This window comes from Planococcus citri, chromosome 4 (genome assembly GCF_950023065.1).
Source record: "Planococcus citri chromosome 4, ihPlaCitr1.1, whole genome shotgun sequence".
In the NCBI taxonomy this organism is placed as follows: domain Eukaryota; kingdom Metazoa; phylum Arthropoda; class Insecta; order Hemiptera; family Pseudococcidae; genus Planococcus; species Planococcus citri.
In genome coordinates, this window is record NC_088680.1 from 60,596,455 (window position 1) to 60,615,278 (window position 18,824).

The following is an 18,824-nucleotide window of genomic DNA, read 5'->3' on the forward strand; positions in this document are numbered from 1 at the left end:
GGATTAGATTTGATTGAGTTTGGTCTGAGGAAATTGTATATCTAGGATCTGATTTGATTTGATCAGCGATTTTAGAAGTCAGTTTTTTTGCTCATTTTTTTCACAATTTGCTTTCCCAACAACTAAGAAAAAAAACTATTGGTTTCTGTTGCCACGAGATGCTGAGCTCAGAACTGATTTCCCTGTTCGAAAGTTCGTTGAAATCTCATTCAGGAACATTTACTAAAATTTTTAAAAATCGAAAGTAGAGCTTTCATAATAAAAGTGCAACTTTCAAAATGGTGCTGAGAAGTACTCAAACCATAATTAAGTAATTTGAAATAACGAAAAAATTACTCTAAACTTAACTTTTGATGCTACAAATAGAGACTTTGTAAGAGAATTGGGGTGACTTGCCCCTCAAATTTGGATTCAATTTTTTGATCGAACCTTTCTAAAGCCTCCCTCACCCCCACTTTGTTACTCAATATGGCCAAAATTTGAAGAAAAAAAATACATTATTCAACCGAACTAATGCCTAATTTAATTTTTTCTTCATTCTTGTTTACTTATTACAGTCAAACCATATTTCACATTGGAACCCAGAGACGCAGTCGTGTTATCCGGTCGTGACGCTGAATTCGACTGCCAAGTAGCCGGTGATCCTCCACCTAAAATATTATGGAGGCGAGAAGATGGTAAAATGCCTACAGCCAGAGCTCAAATACTCGATTCGAAATCGCTGAAAATCAACAACGTTGTGCCCTCTGACGAAGGTCTATACATCTGTGATGCTGAAAACGTTATAGGATCCATTTCAGCCAATGCTTCTTTGACTGTTCATGGTAAATGTAACATTATACTTTTTACTCTTTTTGCTTTAAGAGAATTCTGGTTTAATAACCCTCTTCCCCTCATCACTCACCTACCAAAAAAGAAAACTCAGTTTTTTCAAACCCTCGTTTGACATTTACGATTTCACGAAAACTTAGAAAAAAGTGAAAAAACGCGATGAATGGTAAAGAAGAGACACAGACGACGACGATGGACGCGGTCTCTCGTATAGTAAAATGGCATTTCTGTTTTTCAATCGAGAGACTTTTTTCTTTTATTTAGCAAAGGGAGGCGAGGAGGCGGTGGGTATTGTTCAATTCGTTGTGTGTGATTAGCGAAGTGAAAATATTATCGATTCGGTTGTGTGTTAGTGTGTTTTTTTTTTAACTATGTGTGAACGTCGCGATACGTTGATAGTATAATTTATGATTGATTCGCGTCCGTCGTCATCTTTGTCCTCGTCGTCGTCATCGTGTGCTTGTTTTATGATAATTTTTTTACCCTCTTTCGGCGTGATTGATTAAACGCGAATGGTGCGAAAAGGATAAGTCTTTTCGAAAATTGTTTAAGTAAGGTGGGGGATTTTCGAGGGTTTTCCAGTCGGTTAACGAAAACCAGGTTTCCCTTTTGAGTTTTCCGAAGTATTGAGCACGACAGTGATTTGGGTGGAAATGTCATTTTTTTCTATCGGAGTACTTTTTTTTGTGCTGTGCTGTGCTAGTGTGCTCCTTCAAAGGGTAATGTTTACGGAGGGATGGCCTTTTTTTTGCTGTGCTTTTTCGATTGTTGTTTGGTATTGAGCATGAGTTCGGTTAATGAAAATTTTTCGCTTGGCGGATTCCGTCTGTGAATTTTACCCTCGAAAGATTTGGGGTGGATTTTCTTCATGAAAGTGAAGCTATTGGTAGCGTGAGGGTATTCCCGGGTTAAACAGCATTGTTTTCGGATTCTTGAAATTTTAATGAAACATTGTTGGTACTTACCTTTGAAATAAAAAGGTTGGAGCCCAAAAAAATTCCCTCAGCCTTCCTTTCCCACAATTGAATTCATCCAAAATATATTGTGGAGGAGACATGAGTCTAGCGTGAATTCTTTCAAAAAATGTTGACCCCCTCAGGAGGGGAGATATTGAGAAGAGAAAATTTGAAACCGCCGTATCTCCGAAGTCCGAACCCAATTCAAGCACACTCGTAATTTTGCTTTTTTGGGCGAAATTCTGAGATTTTGCTCTTTGACCAAAAAAGGTTCAATTATTTTATTTATTTGAAAAAATATGCATAAACGTGTCTCAAATGGGGGGCTCTGAAAAAGGGGTTCAAAATTATGAATATAGAGGGAGCTTAGTTAAACTTTTTCATTTGGATCATCAAATATGTACCTCAAAACGTTACGTTTGGCGCAAATCGCAGGTTTCTAGTTTTCCATGGGTTCCCAAAATATCGAAATTGAAGACGTCATAACAAAAAGGGGTATATATGACACATATGTCCTTTTTGAGACGAATCCATATTGTTATTCTTCAGACCTTCCTCTATCATATGAGACCACCCCCACTTCACAAAGTCGAAAAACCAGTGAGATATCGCCATTTTAAAACTGCGAAGTCGATTAAAAATTTACTTTGTAAGAGATAATGTGTTACTCATGGTCGATTTTGTGTTGTCAACCATTATTTACCTGGTTTAAATCCAAAAATTTGCTCAAAAACATTTTTAAATCAATAAAAAAAAATTGGCCAAAAAACTTGTATTTTTTGTTTTTTTTTCTTTTACTCAACATAGCGATCTTTTTTCAGAGATAATGGGTTACTCATGGTCGATTTTGTGTTGTCAACCATTATTTACCAGGTTTAAATCTAAAAATTTGCTCAAAAACATTTTTAAATAAAAAAAAAATTGGCCAATTTTTCGCTTCAAAAAGGACATATAATTCGAAATGTTTGAGCGCTTACCACTAACACACGGTTTCCTCCAGACTGATGGTGCATAGCATTTCATATAGTTAGATAGTGGGAAAATAAGATAAAATCATCACCATGTTCAAATATGCACATTTCTTAACTTCACAAGCACTCAAACTTTCAAACAGTTTTTTCTCAAAATACAACTTTCACACATATGTCCTTTCTGCTATGACGTCTTCAATTACAAAATAATTGAAAATAGAATTTTTGAGTTCCAGCGCAAAATTTTATTGAGCTCAAAATTTGGTAGGATGGAGGTCTTTCAGATAGTAATAAACTGTAAAAAGCTTTTTAGCGGGTTTCAAATGGGGTAGGTTCAAAATTATGGTTTCGAAATTTTCCAAAAATTAAAACCCCTGAATTCCTGCCCCTCGAGAGTCGAAAATAGTAAAATAATCTCGCATAACATTTATCGGGTTCAAACAGATATTTTGCGCTAAAAAAGTTTTTGAAAATAATACTCAGTGATTTCTAAAAATTTTTTTTTATTCACAACTTTGGGAACCCCTGGAGCCAAAAATGGTCATTACATTTTGCAGAGCTGTGAGTCCGAAACGATCCCAAAACCAGAATCGATTAAATCCAGATTCAAATCCAATCCCAAAACTCATCCTAAAACCAAAATCGTTATTTTTCTTGATCCCAAAATCGAAAAATTCCCAGGACTGATCCCAAAATGAATAAATTCTGATCCCAAAACCGAAACCCAATCCCAAAAGTCGTTTTGGACCCACAGCTCTGTCATTTTGGGTTAACTATAACCACAGATTCATAATTATGTACTTGGGATATTTATTACAACATTGTAAGAGTGTTTCAGTCGATAATCGAGGTATCTGGTACCCAGAAAGGTTCGATTTCATTGTTAGGCTGATTTTAAAGGTGGCATGAATGTTTAGCTGCAATAGGACCACTACAACAGGGGTATGCTGGTTCGCCATTTCCTTGAGAAAGCGAATTTTCTATAAGTCAAAAACTATGACATTTACAGAAATTTCACAAAAGGTTTTTTCATAGAGAATGAAAAAATATGGCCAAACATGCAAAAATCTTGAAATTTCATGCAGTAGAACCTAAGAATTTTTTAAAAAAACCAGACAGCTGCTTAAGCACAGCTGTAACAGTGTGGGTAGCCTATTTTGTTAATAAAGCACAACGCGATTTATAAAAAAAAACAACGCAATTTTGGAAAAAAAGCACAACGTGATTTCAAAAAAAAATGTACAACACAATTTTGAAAAAACACGATTTGGACTTCGAAAGCAGAACGCAATTTTGATTTTGAAAGCACAACAAAATTTCAATAAAAAAGCACAACTTCAAAAAAAGCACAACACGCGATTTTGAAATAAAAGGTCAACATCAAAAAAAGCACACACAATGCAATTTCAAAAAAGCACAACGCAATTTTGAAAAATAAGCACAACACAATTTTGAATAAAAGTCAACATCAAAAAAAGCACACACAACACAATTTTGAAAAAGCACAACTAGATTTTGGAAAAAGGCACAACACCAAAAAAAACACACAATTTTAAAAAAAACCACAACACAATTTCAAAAAAAAGCACAATGTGATTTTGAAAGAAAAGCACAATGCAATTTTGAAAAAAAAAGCACATTGCGATTTTGAAAAAAAAACCAATGTGATTTTGAAAAATAAGCACAACACTTTGATAAAAAGTCAACATTGAAAAAAGCACACAACGCAATTTTGAAAAAGCACAACATGATTTTGAAAAAAAGCACAACACCAAAAAAGCATGCAATTTCAAAAAAAAGCACAACACAATTTTGAAAGAAAATTACAACACAATTTCAAAAAAAAGCACAACGTGATTTTGAAAGAAAAGCACAATGTGATTTTGAAAGAAAAGCACAACTTGATTTTGAAAAATAAGCACAACATGATTTTAAAAAATAAGCACAACGCAATTTTGAAGAAAAACACAACGCAACTTTAAAAAATAAGCACAACGCAATTTCAAAACAGGAGCACAACGCAATTTTAAAAAAAATTACAACACAATTTCAAAAAAAAGCACAACATGATTTTGAAAGAAAAGCACAATGCGACTTCGAAAAATAAGCCAACACAATTTTGCAAAAAAGTACAACGCGATTTTGAAAAAATAAGCACAACGCAATTGCAAAACAGGAGCACAACGCAACGTGGTGCTTATTTTTTCAAAATCGCATTGTGCTTTTCTTTCAAAATCTTGTGCTTTTTTTTGAAATTGTGTTGTAATTTTTTTTCAAAATTGCATTGTGCCTCTGTTTTGAAATTGCGTTGCGCATATTTTTTCAAAGTTGCATTGTGTTTTTTTTCATAATTGGGTTGTGCTTATTTTTTGAAATCATGTCGTGCTTATTTTTCAAAATAATGTTGTGTTTTTTTTTGAAATTGTGTTGTAATTTTTTTTCAAATTTGTGTTGTGCTTTTTTTTGAAAATCACATTGCGCTTTTCTTTCAAAATCACGTTGTGATTTTTTTCAAAATTGTGTTGTGGTTTTTTTTTGAAATTGCGTGTTTTTTTGGTGTTGTGCCTTTTTTCAAAATCGTGTTGTGCTTATTTTTTAAAATTGTGTTGTGCTTTTTTTCAAAGTTGTGCTTTTTTGGAATCGCGTTGTGCTTTCTTGAAATTGCATTGTATGTGCATTTTTTTGATGTTGACCTTTTATTTCAAAATCGTGTTGTGCTTTTTTTCAAAATTGCGTTGTGCTTTTTTTCAAAATTGCGTTGTGCTTATTTTTCAAAATTGCATTGTGCTTTTCTTTCAAAATCATGTTGTGCTTTTTTTTTGAAATTATGTTGCAATTTTGAAAAAACGCGAATCGGATTTCAAAAGCAGAATGAGATTTCAAAAACTCGACGCGATTTTGAAAAAGAAGCACAACGCGATTTTTTATGTAAAAGGTTTCTATGGTACGAGTATATTGCGTTTGACGATCGGCATCTTTTGAAAATAATAACACCACAGGGGTCATGTTTTTCAATTTATTGAATTTCCCTGCGGTATTACGTCCTTTTTCTAAAATTATTGATGTCTTGCTTTTTTCCAAAAAATTGTGTTTTTTAGGCCCAAAATTGCGAACATTCTCACTTTATTTCCAAAAATTGTCAGTTCGTAGGTTCGCAAGTTGCGACACTACGAACTAGTAGTATGAAGTGTTTGCAGGTTCGCAAATTGGCGAGTGAAAATTTTTACGAGTCCAAAGTACGAACATGCGAACACAGCAACGGTGTAATTTCAAGTTCGCAAGTTACGACATTGCGAATCTGTAAATGAAGCGTTCGCAGGTTCGCAAATTGGCGAGTGAAAATTTTTACCAGTCCCAAAGTACGATAATGCGAACACAGCAACGATGTAATTTCAAGTTCGGAAGTTACGAACCTGCGAACAAGTTATGGTAGCATCCGCAGGTTCGCAAGTTACGACATTGCGAATCTGTAAATGAAGCGTTCGCAGGTTCGCAAATTGGCGAGTGAAAATTTTTACCAGTCCCAAAGTACGATAATGCGAACACAGCAACGATGTAATTTCAAGTTCGCAAGTTACGAACCTGCAAACAAGGTATGGTAGTACTCGCAGGTTCGCAAGTTGCGACATTGCAAATCTGTAAATGAAGCGTTCGCAGGTTCGCAAATTGGCGAGTGAAAATTTTTATGAGCCCAAAGTACGAACATGCGAACACAGCAACGGTGTAATTTCAACTTCGCAAGTTACGAACCTGCGAACAAGATATGGTAGTACTCGCAGGTTCGCAAGTTGCGACGCTACGAACTAGTATATGAAGCGTTCGCAAGTTCGCAAATTGGTACCAAGCTACGAAGTAAAAATTTTTACTGACCAATTTGCGTACCTTCGAACGTTTCATATACAGGTTCGCAAATTGTCAAGTAAAAATTTTTATAAGTCCAAAGTACGAACATGCGAACACAACAACAGTGTAATTTCAAGTTCGCAAGTTACGAACCTGCGAACAAGGTATGGTACTAATTGTAGGTTCGCAAGTTGCGACACTACGAACTAGTAGGTATATGAAGCGTTTGCAGGTTTGCAAACTGGGGAGTGAACATTTTTACGAGTCCAAAGTACGATACAGCAGAGTGTAGTCCAGTAAAATTAGCATCGAATAGTGAAAATCGAGGTGACAAGCTGATTTTTGGTATACTGGTCCATTTTGATGTCATGAAAACGATTCTGAGGAGTCCTACTGTTCCGGGTGTGCTTTCCCCTAAATTGTGGATCTTAGCCTTCCAAAATCGGTTTTTGGCCAATGTATCGAAAAATATTGACTATGGCGCAAACATGGTTGAACGAACGTCCTTCTACCCCCAAAGGATGTTGGATGAGGGAAATGTTTTTAGCTGCAATATTTCTTTTTAAGGGTACCCAACAATGTTTTATCAAAAAATTTCAAAAATCTGCGTACAGGGGCATTTTACCTATTTTACCTGCGAATACTTATTACTTACCTACCCTTTGTTGTCACGATGTGTATCTAAAAAAATGGTTTATTTTTCAGCACCTCCCAGTTTCATAACGAAACCGTCGGATCAAAAAGTCGGCTTGAACGGCGTAGCAACTTTCGAATGTGTAGCCGATGGCAATCCACCACCTTCGGTATTCTGGACAAAAGAAGGTTCGCAGGTCTTATTGTTCCCCGGAATGGCCCACGGACATTTCCACGTTACCCAAAACGGTGCCCTACGTATACAAGGAGTACAAAAAGAAGACGCCGGGTATTTGGTATGTTCGGCGTTATCGGTAGCCGGTTCGACAACAGTTCGGGCTTTTTTACAGGTAATTTCTCATTGTCTATTAGATAGGTAGAGGTACTACGATGTTGCACGTGATCGAGCGCATTCGATGATTAGGATTAGAAGAAAAAAAAGTGGCGTGTTTTAATAAGCGTATTGTGAATAATTTATAGGTTAGTTCGGTGGATGACGTGCCTCCTCCGATTATACAAATTGGACCTACGAATCAAACGTTGGCGGCTCATTCGAAAGCCGAATTACCATGTCAAGCAGTAGGTTCCCCGCAGCCTACGGTTAAATGGTATAAAGATTCGGCGCTGATTACGAAGCAGAAAAATGAACGGATTACGCAAACCGCGGATGCTCTACAAATCAAAGGTAGTGTATACGATCGATTTGATTTCCAATTAATGTTAAAATATTTCCAATCTACGCCTATAATATGTATTATACGCATAGAGGTGTTAAAACTTACATTCGTATGTATCTAATATTTTGCTTTTTTGATCATTCTAGATCTTCAAGTTAGTGATTCCGGTCTGTACACGTGTACGGCATCGTCCGAAAGTGGAGAAACATCGTGGTCAGCTACGTTAACGGTGGATAAATCTCCCACCGCGAATATACATCGTACGCCGGATCCGTCCAAATTTCCAGGACCGCCCGGCACGCCTCGTATTTTAAATGTTACCAATTCTTCGGTGTCGTTGAGCTGGACGTCGCCGATACCTCAAAATGGCGTGTCGCCGTTGATCGGATACACAGTGGAGTATTTCAGCGCTGATTTGCAAACTGGATGGGTCGTGGCTGCCAATCGTATAACCAATGATACTATTACGGTAAAGTTTGCTCAATTTATTGATTTGGAATGAGAAAGAAAAGAATTTATAGAAAATGACTTCCATTTCAATTTCAATGGATTCAACAAAAAATTATCCCGAATGAGTTGGAAAATTTTAAAAAATTAAATTGTACCTAAAGGAGTTTATTTCTCTATAATTATTAAGTATATTACTTAATAAAAAATTAAAAGTAGAAAATTTTTAAAAATAATAATTGAATTCAATTTTAAAAATTCAAATTTATTTAAAAAAATTATGAAAAATTAAAATATTAATTTTTTTATCTATTAAACTATTCATAAGTATATTAAATTTTTTAAAAAATACATATGAAAAAAAAATGTGAAAAAAATTAAAATTTTGATGTTTTTTGATGAGGACAAAGGCATGACAAGGTGATGTGTTGTGGGGGGGGGGCTGGCATTTTTCCAACTTTTTTGCCCGATTTTCGCCAACTTTTCACTCCAGACCCCTCTCCAGTGTTTTTCATACTAATTACTTAATTAGCCAGATATGGTTCAAACAAATTCGGAAATGGAGAGTTTGGGAACAAAAAATTATCTAAAAATTAATTTTTTACAGTGAAAAAAAATTGTTTTAATACATAGGTTAGGTTAATATTTCAAAGTCAGAAAATTTATCCAAAACTGGCAATCTAGAAATCCATCTGAAGGTGAAAAATCTTCCAAAAACAAGTGGTTTGATTTTTTTTTTTTTTAGTCAAAAAATTCGAACTATTGTGAAATTGTGAGCAAATGACGCCAAAACTGTCTGAAACTGAATTAATAAAGAAAATTCGTTAAAAAAATTATTCAGGAAATCCATTCGAATTTTAATTATGATTTTGATGATTGGTTGAAAATCCACTCACAAACTCACCTGATACTACAGGAAAAGTCAATTTGTCAATTAAAAAATGTTCCCAAGATTGTCAACAAAAAAAATCCATATATGAAAATAGGACAAAATTCTATCCAAAATCAAAAATCAGAACAATCTCTAACTTAAGGCAAAAACTTGACTAGCATCTTCAGAAAATTAATGAAAACCAGAAAATATTGCATGAAATGTCTGAAATTGATTTAAAATTTTAAAAATTCGTCGAAATGTCTGAAAACCAGAAATAGAACACGTGATCTTTCAAATTTTGTTTATTTCAACCCCTCCATATTCCACTCACTGTGGATCTACTGCCTCAAATCAATTTCCATTTTTTTAGTAGAAAAAATCGTCGAGTCAGAAAATGTTGATGCCAAAAATAGTCAAAAATTACTGAAATACTTACCAAGATTTAGAACTTTTTATGCATTTAACCCCACTCTCCAATAGTTCATCCTAAGATTTTAATGCCAAACTATGAGTGGAACATTCACTTACTTCAATTTTTTTTTAGCAAAAATCCTTGGAATGGAGCGGTTTAGTAATATGAAGACGATGAAATTGGAGCTTTAAAAAACCCCTTCTCCTCATTTCTATTTTTTGAGCAATTCAACTCAAAGCCAAGAAATTTTTCAAAATTTTCAATCTGAAAATCCATTTAAAATTGTATGATCTCTCTGAAAAAAATATTTAAAAATCGATAAATATAAAATATATTCAAATAAAATTCTGAAGAAATTTTAATAAATCATTGGAAATTTTGAAAAAATGTATGAATTGTTCAAAGTTAATTTGAAAATAATTTTTGGAAATTCCATCAAAAAGAAAATCGAACTCCTAAAAAATTTCGATTCAAAATGGAAACGATCTCCAAATTTTTTTTAAAAAAATCCATTCAGAGGATGATAATTCTGCGGAGAAAAAATGATGATTGAAAAATTAAAATAATCTTAGAATTGTGAGAAAAGCAATAATTCATTAGAAATTAAAAGCTCTTCAATCATTGTCTGGAAATCCATCAAAATTTCAAATAATATTATGTATGTATACTTGTAGGTCATACTTCAAAAAAATGATTGAAAACCTTCTCGTTACCATTAAAACTATTCACAAAATTTGAATTATTCAATGAAAATTCGTTCAGACACCCTAAAAAAAAAAAATTGTGGGTAGGTGAAAAAATTGGGCAATTTATCTACAATCATTCAGGAATTCATTCTCAAGAGAAAAAAGTTTCCAAAGTTGTAAGAAATCCATTTAAAATAAAATTGTGTTAGAATTGAGTAGAAATTCATTAAAAATATAAAAACCTTCTAAAATTTGCTCCACATTCGCTAAAAAAAAAATGAATGAAAATGAATTTAATAAGGTATTTAAAATTGTTGAATTTGAGAAAAAAATTTATCGCCGATTTTCCATAACGCCTTAAATAACCTTTAGAGAATGAAAATTTTCTCTTAATCGACTTGAAATACTCTTTCAAAATCATTAGGAAAAAAATGTTAACATTAAATTCCAAAATTCAAGTGAAAAAATCACAAGCGAATCATCCAAAGTTTTCAAAAAATTGACTCCAAATCCATCAAAAATCAGAAAAAATGTCTAGAATTAGTCAGTTGAAAATTTTTTCAAAATCACGACACAAAAATCAAAATTGGAAATTCTTATTAGAAAATCTTCAGAATTTGTTGGAAAATTTGATGAAATTCGTACGAAAATAATCCGAAAATGAAATTGAGCTTTCGAAGAAGTTTGTTTCAAGGTAATGCGGGGGAAAGAGAGGGGAAGTGAAATTGAGAACCAAGATGGTCAAAATCTGTTGTTCGTGAAATTATTTTTGAAATAAAACATTACTAGATTGTTATTTTGAGTAATTATATTTGAAACTTGAAATTATTAATGATGAAATTGATGATAATTTATTTTATTTACAGATTACCGACCTGAAGCCAGATACGACCTATGTATTCGTAGTCAGAGCGGAAAATTCTCACGGTATTAGTATACCAAGCGGTGCTTCCAGCGTCGTTCGTACCTTAGGAGCGAATACAGCTGCTCCTCAGCATCTCCTCAACAATGCCAGATCGAAATTGAGCAGCAAAGTGTTAATTTTACGAGACCTGTTTTCTATTTCTTCGACTTCGATTAGAGTAGTATGGGATGTAAGTTGATGCAAATTTACTTACTGTTTATAATTTTCAAGCAACTTTTGTCGAAAGAACTCCTTGACTATAATATGTATGTACTATGTACTTACGAATTACGTGTATGTTTCTAGGTGATAAATAATGCAGATTGGGTGGAAGGCGTGTACGTGAGATTTCGAGACTTATCTGCCGGATCACAAACATATAACTTGGCCACTGTTATGAATGCCGATACTACATCTTATATCGTTACCAATCTAAGAAAGTACACCAAATACGATTTTTTCATCGTCCCGTTCTACAAATCGGTCGAAGGACAGCCTAGTAATTCCATGATTGCGCAGACTTTGGAAGATGGTTGGTTTTTAAAGATGTTTATTCCTCGAGTTTATCTCTCTTTTTTCGTATCGAATTCGAATTTTATTTATCGTATTTTTGTTCGCAGTTCCTTCGGCTCCTCCGGATTCCGTCCAGATTGGTATAATAAATGCTACGACAGCGTTCGTTAAATGGTCTCCGCCATCACCTCAGCATCTTAATGGAATTTTACAAGGATACAAGGTGAATATTTTTCAACTACATATTTGTATAGAGAAAAAAATCCTAGGCATAACACCCCTCCCGCCGCTCCCTCGAAAAATATTCGATTCCACATTATTATTCGTTTTTAAAATTTACATTTTTGCTCAAAAAGATGTTTTGGATTTTTTCACTAATTTTCTTTTTTTTTCCAAAATTTTATCCAAAATTTTTCGAAAAAAAACTTAAAAGGCATCACTGCCTTTTCAGCGTTACAAATTTTATTTTTCCTTTTGAAATGTACTTAAGGGTTTTCTAATTTCGATAGGTGTTATTATTTTTGAATTTCTCGATGGTTTTTAGTGGATTTTCTCCTGTTTTGATTGATTTTTACATCTTGAATTTTGGTGATGATGTTTTCCAAAATAATTTTTCCATGATTTTGCTGTGAATTTGGATGCTTTTTTTCGCCTGAATTTTTGCCGAAATTTATCATCTTGAATTCTCGTGATTTTTTCATAAAAATTTTTCCTCGAGCTTGTGTGATTTTATTGCTCAAATACGAGTCGGGATTTCTCCTTATTTCGGTTCTATGTTCGTTTTTTTAATGTTGTAATTTTTTTTTCACCGATTTGGTGAGTTTTTTTTTGAATTTTTGTAGATTTTCCCCAATTTTGGCGGGTATGATTTTTTTGAATTTTTGCAAGTTCGGTTTTTTCAAGTTTTTCGATGATTTTCTCAGAATTTCCATTTTTTTTTCTCTTTTCAAATTTTGGCGAAGTTTCTCCAATTTTGACAGACTTTTTCAACTTTGAATTTTCACAATTCTATAGTTTTGTTCTAAATTGTGGTAAATTTTTTGCCTAAATTTTGACTGCATTTTTTTTATTTCAACAGTTTTTTTCTTGAGTTTCGTGCTTGAAAAAAACAAGTGATGTTTTACTCACATTTTTGTGGAATTATGATTTTTCTTCTTCCAAAAATCATGAGTTTCCGTTAAATTTTGATCTTTTTTTTCGAGAAGGGAGGGAAGCTGCTTCAAGATTTTGATGATTCCGGTTTTTTTTTTCATATTTGTAGTGGATTTTTCTGCATTGTGATATCTTTCATTCGTTGATCCCTCTCTCTCTTTTCCTCTTCCCTTCCAGTTATGAGGGAAGGTCCTCCGGATTTCCTCTCTCTTTGAATATTTTATTTTCAAGTTCGAATTATTTTTTTCTGTTGAATCCTCTTCAGTTTTGCTAGAAATTTTTCGATGTTTTTTCTCAAAAAATTTTCGATTTATTTCCGAATTTATACCTAATGCTAATTCTCGTGAAGTCGTGAGTTCTTTGTTCTGAATTCTTAATGATTTTTGCTGAACTGAATTTTCAAGTGTTTTCTATTTTCATCATTTCCATAATTTTATTTTGAATTTTGTTGATTCGTTTTTCTGCCTAAATTTCTGTTCTTAATTTCGGCGAAACCCTTTTTCTGGAATTTTCGAGATTCTTTTAAAATTTTCTCCCAATTTAGCCCCAAATTTTAGTAATTTTTTCTACTCTGATTTTTGCAGAATTCCCTGTTCACAGATTTTCTTCGAGATTTTTTAAACTTTGAAACTCGATGGTTTGATTTAGAATTTTTTTTGAGGATTTTTTGATTTTTCAAGTTGAGTTCTTTTAAATTCTCATATTTTCGTGTTTTTTTTGTGTCTAAATTTTTTTGGAAGTTTTCGCAATTTCATCGTTGAATTTCGTGAGTTTTTTTTAAAATTCTTGCGAGGTTTTTTCTTAAATTTTAGCGCTCTTTACCTTAATTTTTTCGGTGAAGTTTTTCTACTTCTAATCAAATTATTATTCTGGAATCATCGTGATTTTTTTCAAATTTTTAAATTTTGACAAAGCTCTGTTTTTTGGTTCATTTTGAATTTCGCTCTCGAGTTTTATTCTTATGGACTTATGATTTTGATTTATTAAAAGAAGATCACGAAGAGGTTTTTCAACATTATTTTTTGACTATTTTTTCTCTCTCCAGATCTTGATGTTTCAATTTCAATAATTTTGTCGCCTTTTTTTCTATTTTTTTTTAATCGTATCAATTTTTCACAGTTTTGATGGAGAATTTTTTTTTCTTTTTGAAGCAGGGTAGGTAAATTTTTTGTATTCGAATTTTTAAAATGATTATCACTAATCACTTTTTTTCAAATTTGGATTGCAATCCCCTCTTCCTCCCACCCCTTCCTGTTGATTTCAATAAGTTTTCCGTTCTAAAAAAATTCTTATTTAGGGAATTTTTTTTACAAATTATTGTTTATTATTATTTCTCAACACTCGAATAATTTTTTTTTTCATTAAATCCTCGCTCATGTCAACATTTCTGCTATTTTACAATTGGTATTTTTGTGTTTGATTTTCTGAAATGAGTTTGAATAAAGATTAAATTTCGTTCCTCCTTGTTTCAGTAGACTTCCCCCTCTTCTTTAAATTTTGCAATTTTTTTCAGTATAGTTTAACACATATTTTTTCGATCATGTTTCCGGAATCCAATATTTTTTTCGTGCTTTCTTTTTGGATTTTGATCTACGAGTAGTTTACTTTCGAATTGTTGATAATTATCTGTTTTGAGATTTTGCTAGTTTTTTTTTTTCAAAAATGATTTTATTTGAGTTTTGATGTTTTTTTCTATGGTTTTTGAAAAAAACTGCTATCAAAATTTTCGTCATGTTTTTTTTTTGTGATCTAAAATAAAATATAATGTTTTTTACGCATTGAAGTTTATCGGTTGCCACTTCTTTTTTACATTAGACGTTTTTTTGGTTACCTTTCCCGGATTTTTTGGTTACTGAAGTTACTTTTTTTGAGAAAAATTCGAGTACAATCCCTGCTTCAAGGGGGTGCCCCCTCTCCTGAAACTGGATTTTAATGCTGCAAATCGAGTAATTTCTAACGTTGTTTTCTCTTCATTACCACAGATCCAAGTGAAGCCAACCAACAGCTCTCGAACTCTAGCCCAAACCAACGTAAACTCCACCACGACGATGATCCTTCTGAACAACCTGACCTCCGGGACCAGCTACACAGCTCGTGTAGCTGCTCATACTAAAGCAGGCTACGGACCTTTTAGCGGAGCTGTGCCCTTCTTCATGGATCCAAATCTCACTACCAGCAGCGCTTTCACATCTAGCACTCTAGAATCGTGGTTCATCATTTTACTAGCCGTTTTCGTGATCTCATTAGCCATCGGTATAGCTCTGCTGCTGTACTTGAGGAAAAAACAAAACAAGGAAAAAGATCTGGGACATTTCGATGGTACGTGTAAATTTCTACGTGAATTTTTTTCTCTTGTTCGTTCTTTTTTTTTTTTTTGCAACTTATACGAGTTAAAATGGGTTAAAAAATATGTTTACAGTGCCGGTGGTTAGTACAGATTTATCACATTTACGTATGGCCGGCATGCGAGGAGTAAACTGCGGCAAAGATACGCTATGGATTGATGGCGGTTGGCACACCGTCCAAGAGAAGGAAGGTAACGATGTAAATTCATCGAATACAAAAGAAGGCAGCGTTATTGATTACGCCGAAGTAGATAGCTGCAATTTATCTACATTTTATAATCCCTGTAAAGGATTACCATCGCCTGGTAATCCTACCCCTTACGCTACTACCATTTTGTTATCGTCGAAAGAATGCAACGTAAGTTTACTCGGTGTTTATATTCAATTAATTCGACGACGAGACTATAGGATAGCTATTTTTCATTGCAACTTTTTGCCAACTTTGATGCAGGAATCAAGTCAAACTTGTGGCTCGAGAAGTTCGACGGAGAGAAAAACTTTGAGCTCGAGCGACTCTATTAAAAACAGCGCAGATCAACATTCCCCGGTGTATAGAGGTACGTGATGTGTTTCGATGGTGGTATTTTTTCTTCTCTAAGGCCTTTTTTTTTCTTCTTTTTTTCTGCAAACGTACATAAATGTATTTCCAACAGTTCATTTCATTTCGCAGACGATGAGGCGTGTGTGTTGGAGAATATACGTGTGGAGATTTTTTTATTTACGACGCCAATTGTTAGAGACTGCACATCGCATCGTGTTGTTTTTATATGTATTATATTACGTTGGTGTTTTTCTCTGTGTGTATGTGTAGGCGATACGATGGAAAGAGAAAATAAACGAAAAGGCAGTGGAAGTTCTGGATCAGTGGTACATTGGTCGGATTTCCAACCTTCGTCGTCAGAATCTACAAATCGTCTCTTAAATTCTCAAGTACGCGATTTAATTTCGTTATTTGTCGGCTTGGTTTTTTTTTCTTCTTCTGCGAGTATTCTCAAAGGATGTTGTGTTATTTCATCCGGAATAAAGATAGAGAGGTTTTCCGTTCTGTGTACTGTACGATTGTATGTAGTAATTTTTGTTTTGTTTTTTTGTTTTTTTTTTCAGCAGAAACCTTTTCAATCTAGTCATAAATATTATAAGCAATATTGCGCAGATTCGCCGCAGCGTAGAGTTGATAATTGTAATCGAATGAATGGCGCTGGCAGAACTGAACATAAATATCATCCGCCCCCGGAGGAGCATCCACCACCGGTATATATTGGTTTTTTTAATCATCTGTTTATGTATTCTGTTGTGTCCTTTTGGGAACGATGAAGCGAGTCGTGTGAAAATTTTGAAAAATTTTAGAGCACTTGAAATTACATTTAGATTTATACAAAACAATTCAGGACATGCTACATGAACTTGCATCTAAAATGAAGTTGGGTTTTGGATCTGGTACCTTTGATTTCAATCAATTTTTTTCCAACTACTCTTCGATGATTCTCGTCCTAATTATCGATGGAGGGTGACGGAACGAAATTTACTACCTCCAAAGTATATTTTTTCAATATATTTTTGTGATTTTTTAAAATTAGTTTTGAAAAATGGATTTATGAAGAGAGACCGGGGGGGGGGGCTAGAAAAATTTTAAAGCATCGAGAAAAGTGATTTGAGAACTGAATCGTAGGTTTATAAAAGTGTTAATTTTGATTCAGAAAACCGTTTGGTCCGAAAATCAGAATTATAAGTTCCTCAAAAGAGGTAGATTTAGATATCCGTATTAAATTTTTCCAGATCCGGGGTCTTGGTTCATATTCCTGAGACTCAATTTTGTTTTTGAGAGCAAAGGGTAATTAGAACAATGCCAAGTGCTTCTAAAAATCTAACTTTCGATATCCATGTTTCAATTTTTTCTAATTTTAGTTCTTGGCTCTTTTCTCTGAGATGAAGGCGTTTTTTGATTTCGGGGTAAACTGTTTTTCAGAATCGAAATCGGTGTTTTTGGAACCTCATCATTCTTCCCTCCCCCACCCTCCTCCCCAAAAATGGCATGTGAAATCATTAATTTTTTTTAGTACATATTAAAACTTATTGTTCCTGAATTTCAACGTAGTACACCAGGAAGTAGGAAGGCTTGAAGAGAGAGAAAAGGAAGAGGCGGAGGAGGTGCTACGATTTCGTAATTATTCGTTTTTTTTTCTGGTAAATTTTGGCAAATTTGTGGTGATTGCTGGTAAATTGCTGATATGATTTGGCTAACCAACATAAAAAGCAATTTAGGGTGGAATGAAATGACTGGAGAGGGTGAACGAATCACTTGACCATCTGAATGTTGAAAAAATTAATAAATTTTGATCCTGAAAATTTGTTTAAAACATTTTTTGTTTTTCCAAGATAATCACTGTGATACTGATAAGAGAAATCAGTAGCATTTTTAGTGCTTTATTTTTTTCAGGGCATCCAAAAAAATATTCAAAACAAATATACGAATTTTTATGACTTTTGATCCATCTCCGTTGAAAAAAATAATTTTTTAATACTTAAATGAAATGAAATCAAACATGGTATCTAACAGATTTTTTTGTCCCTGGCTTTTTCCTACCAAATTTTTGGAAAGCCCACTCTACCCCCTCCACAAACAAAAAATTTACGCTGTCGAATTTTTCACAGGCAAATTTTCAAAAAAATTGAAATTAGTAAAAAATTTGCATACAAAATGTTTTTTAATTTCAATCAAAATTATATAAAAAAATTGAAATGAACGCATTATTGATTTTTTAAAATTTTTCCACTACCCTGTGATTACGAAGAAATCAGGGCTTTTTTTGGGGGGGGGGGGCGGAGAGACTGTGTTCCCGGTCGAGAGGATGCTCATTCATGCCCAATCAGAACAGATCAAAGTTATAGGTGCTCAAGTCCATTTTCACGAACAAAAATTTTGAAAACAAATTAGTTTTTTTTTACCAATAATTCTCTAAAATTGCCACTTCTTGCGGAAATTGACCAACTCTCGCTGTTTGACAAAAAATCTCGTCTTTTCTAAATTTACAAAATTTTTGCTTCTTAGAGAAATACATAGTAACGCTTTTCTTGCCATTCTTTTTCTAAAATAACTCGAGTCTCGCTTTTTACCCAAAATTGTTTTTTTTTTGCCAGAAATTGCAAAAATTGACTGTCGGGAATTGTCAAAATGTATCTTTTTTTGTTTATAGTTTCCAAGAGCCTTTTTGCAAACATTTTAAAAATTATTAATTTTTTCCCAAAAACTTCCAAGTCTTGCTTTAGGCTATTGCCAAAAGTTTCACTTTTTCCTTAAAACTTGCGGAAAAATTACATTTTTTGTAAAAATTGCAAAAACGTTCTGGGTTTGCTAAAATTATCAGAAAACTTACTTTTTGTCGAAAATTGTCAATGATTCTTGTATTTCAGCAATACTGCAAAGCCTTGCTTTTTTCAGTGTTGTACTTGTTTGTTTGTTTGTTTTTTTTTTGAAAACGTGTAAATTTTCTAAAACAGTTTTTTCAAAAGAAAAATGAAATGGTCAGATTTGAAGTTTTCTCAAGCACGTAAAACCAACATGGAAAAAATCGTTTTTTTT

The 18,824-nt window shown here is 33.4% G+C and overlaps 1 protein-coding gene across 2 annotated transcripts in view; it reads left to right on the forward strand.

Moving 5' to 3' along the window:
• The window catches only part of robo1 (roundabout 1), a 289,875-nt gene that overhangs the window by 260,792 nt on the left and 10,259 nt on the right, over positions 1-18,824 (forward strand). The window contains exons 5-16 of one of the 2 annotated variants that reach the window (XM_065360488.1): positions 558-824; positions 7,307-7,584; positions 7,715-7,919; positions 8,058-8,380; positions 11,197-11,424; positions 11,541-11,766; positions 11,855-11,970; positions 14,882-15,218; positions 15,319-15,602; positions 15,696-15,801; positions 16,056-16,174; positions 16,349-16,495. In XM_065360488.1, coding sequence (XP_065216560.1) covers positions 558-824; positions 7,307-7,584; positions 7,715-7,919; positions 8,058-8,380; positions 11,197-11,424; positions 11,541-11,766; positions 11,855-11,970; positions 14,882-15,218; positions 15,319-15,602; positions 15,696-15,801; positions 16,056-16,174; positions 16,349-16,495 — 2,636 coding nt within the window. The remainder of the gene's footprint in view (positions 1-557; positions 825-7,306; positions 7,585-7,714; positions 7,920-8,057; positions 8,381-11,196; positions 11,425-11,540; positions 11,767-11,854; positions 11,971-14,881; positions 15,219-15,318; positions 15,603-15,695; positions 15,802-16,055; positions 16,175-16,348; positions 16,496-18,824) is intronic. The other variant, XM_065360489.1, reaches the window with a different exon arrangement.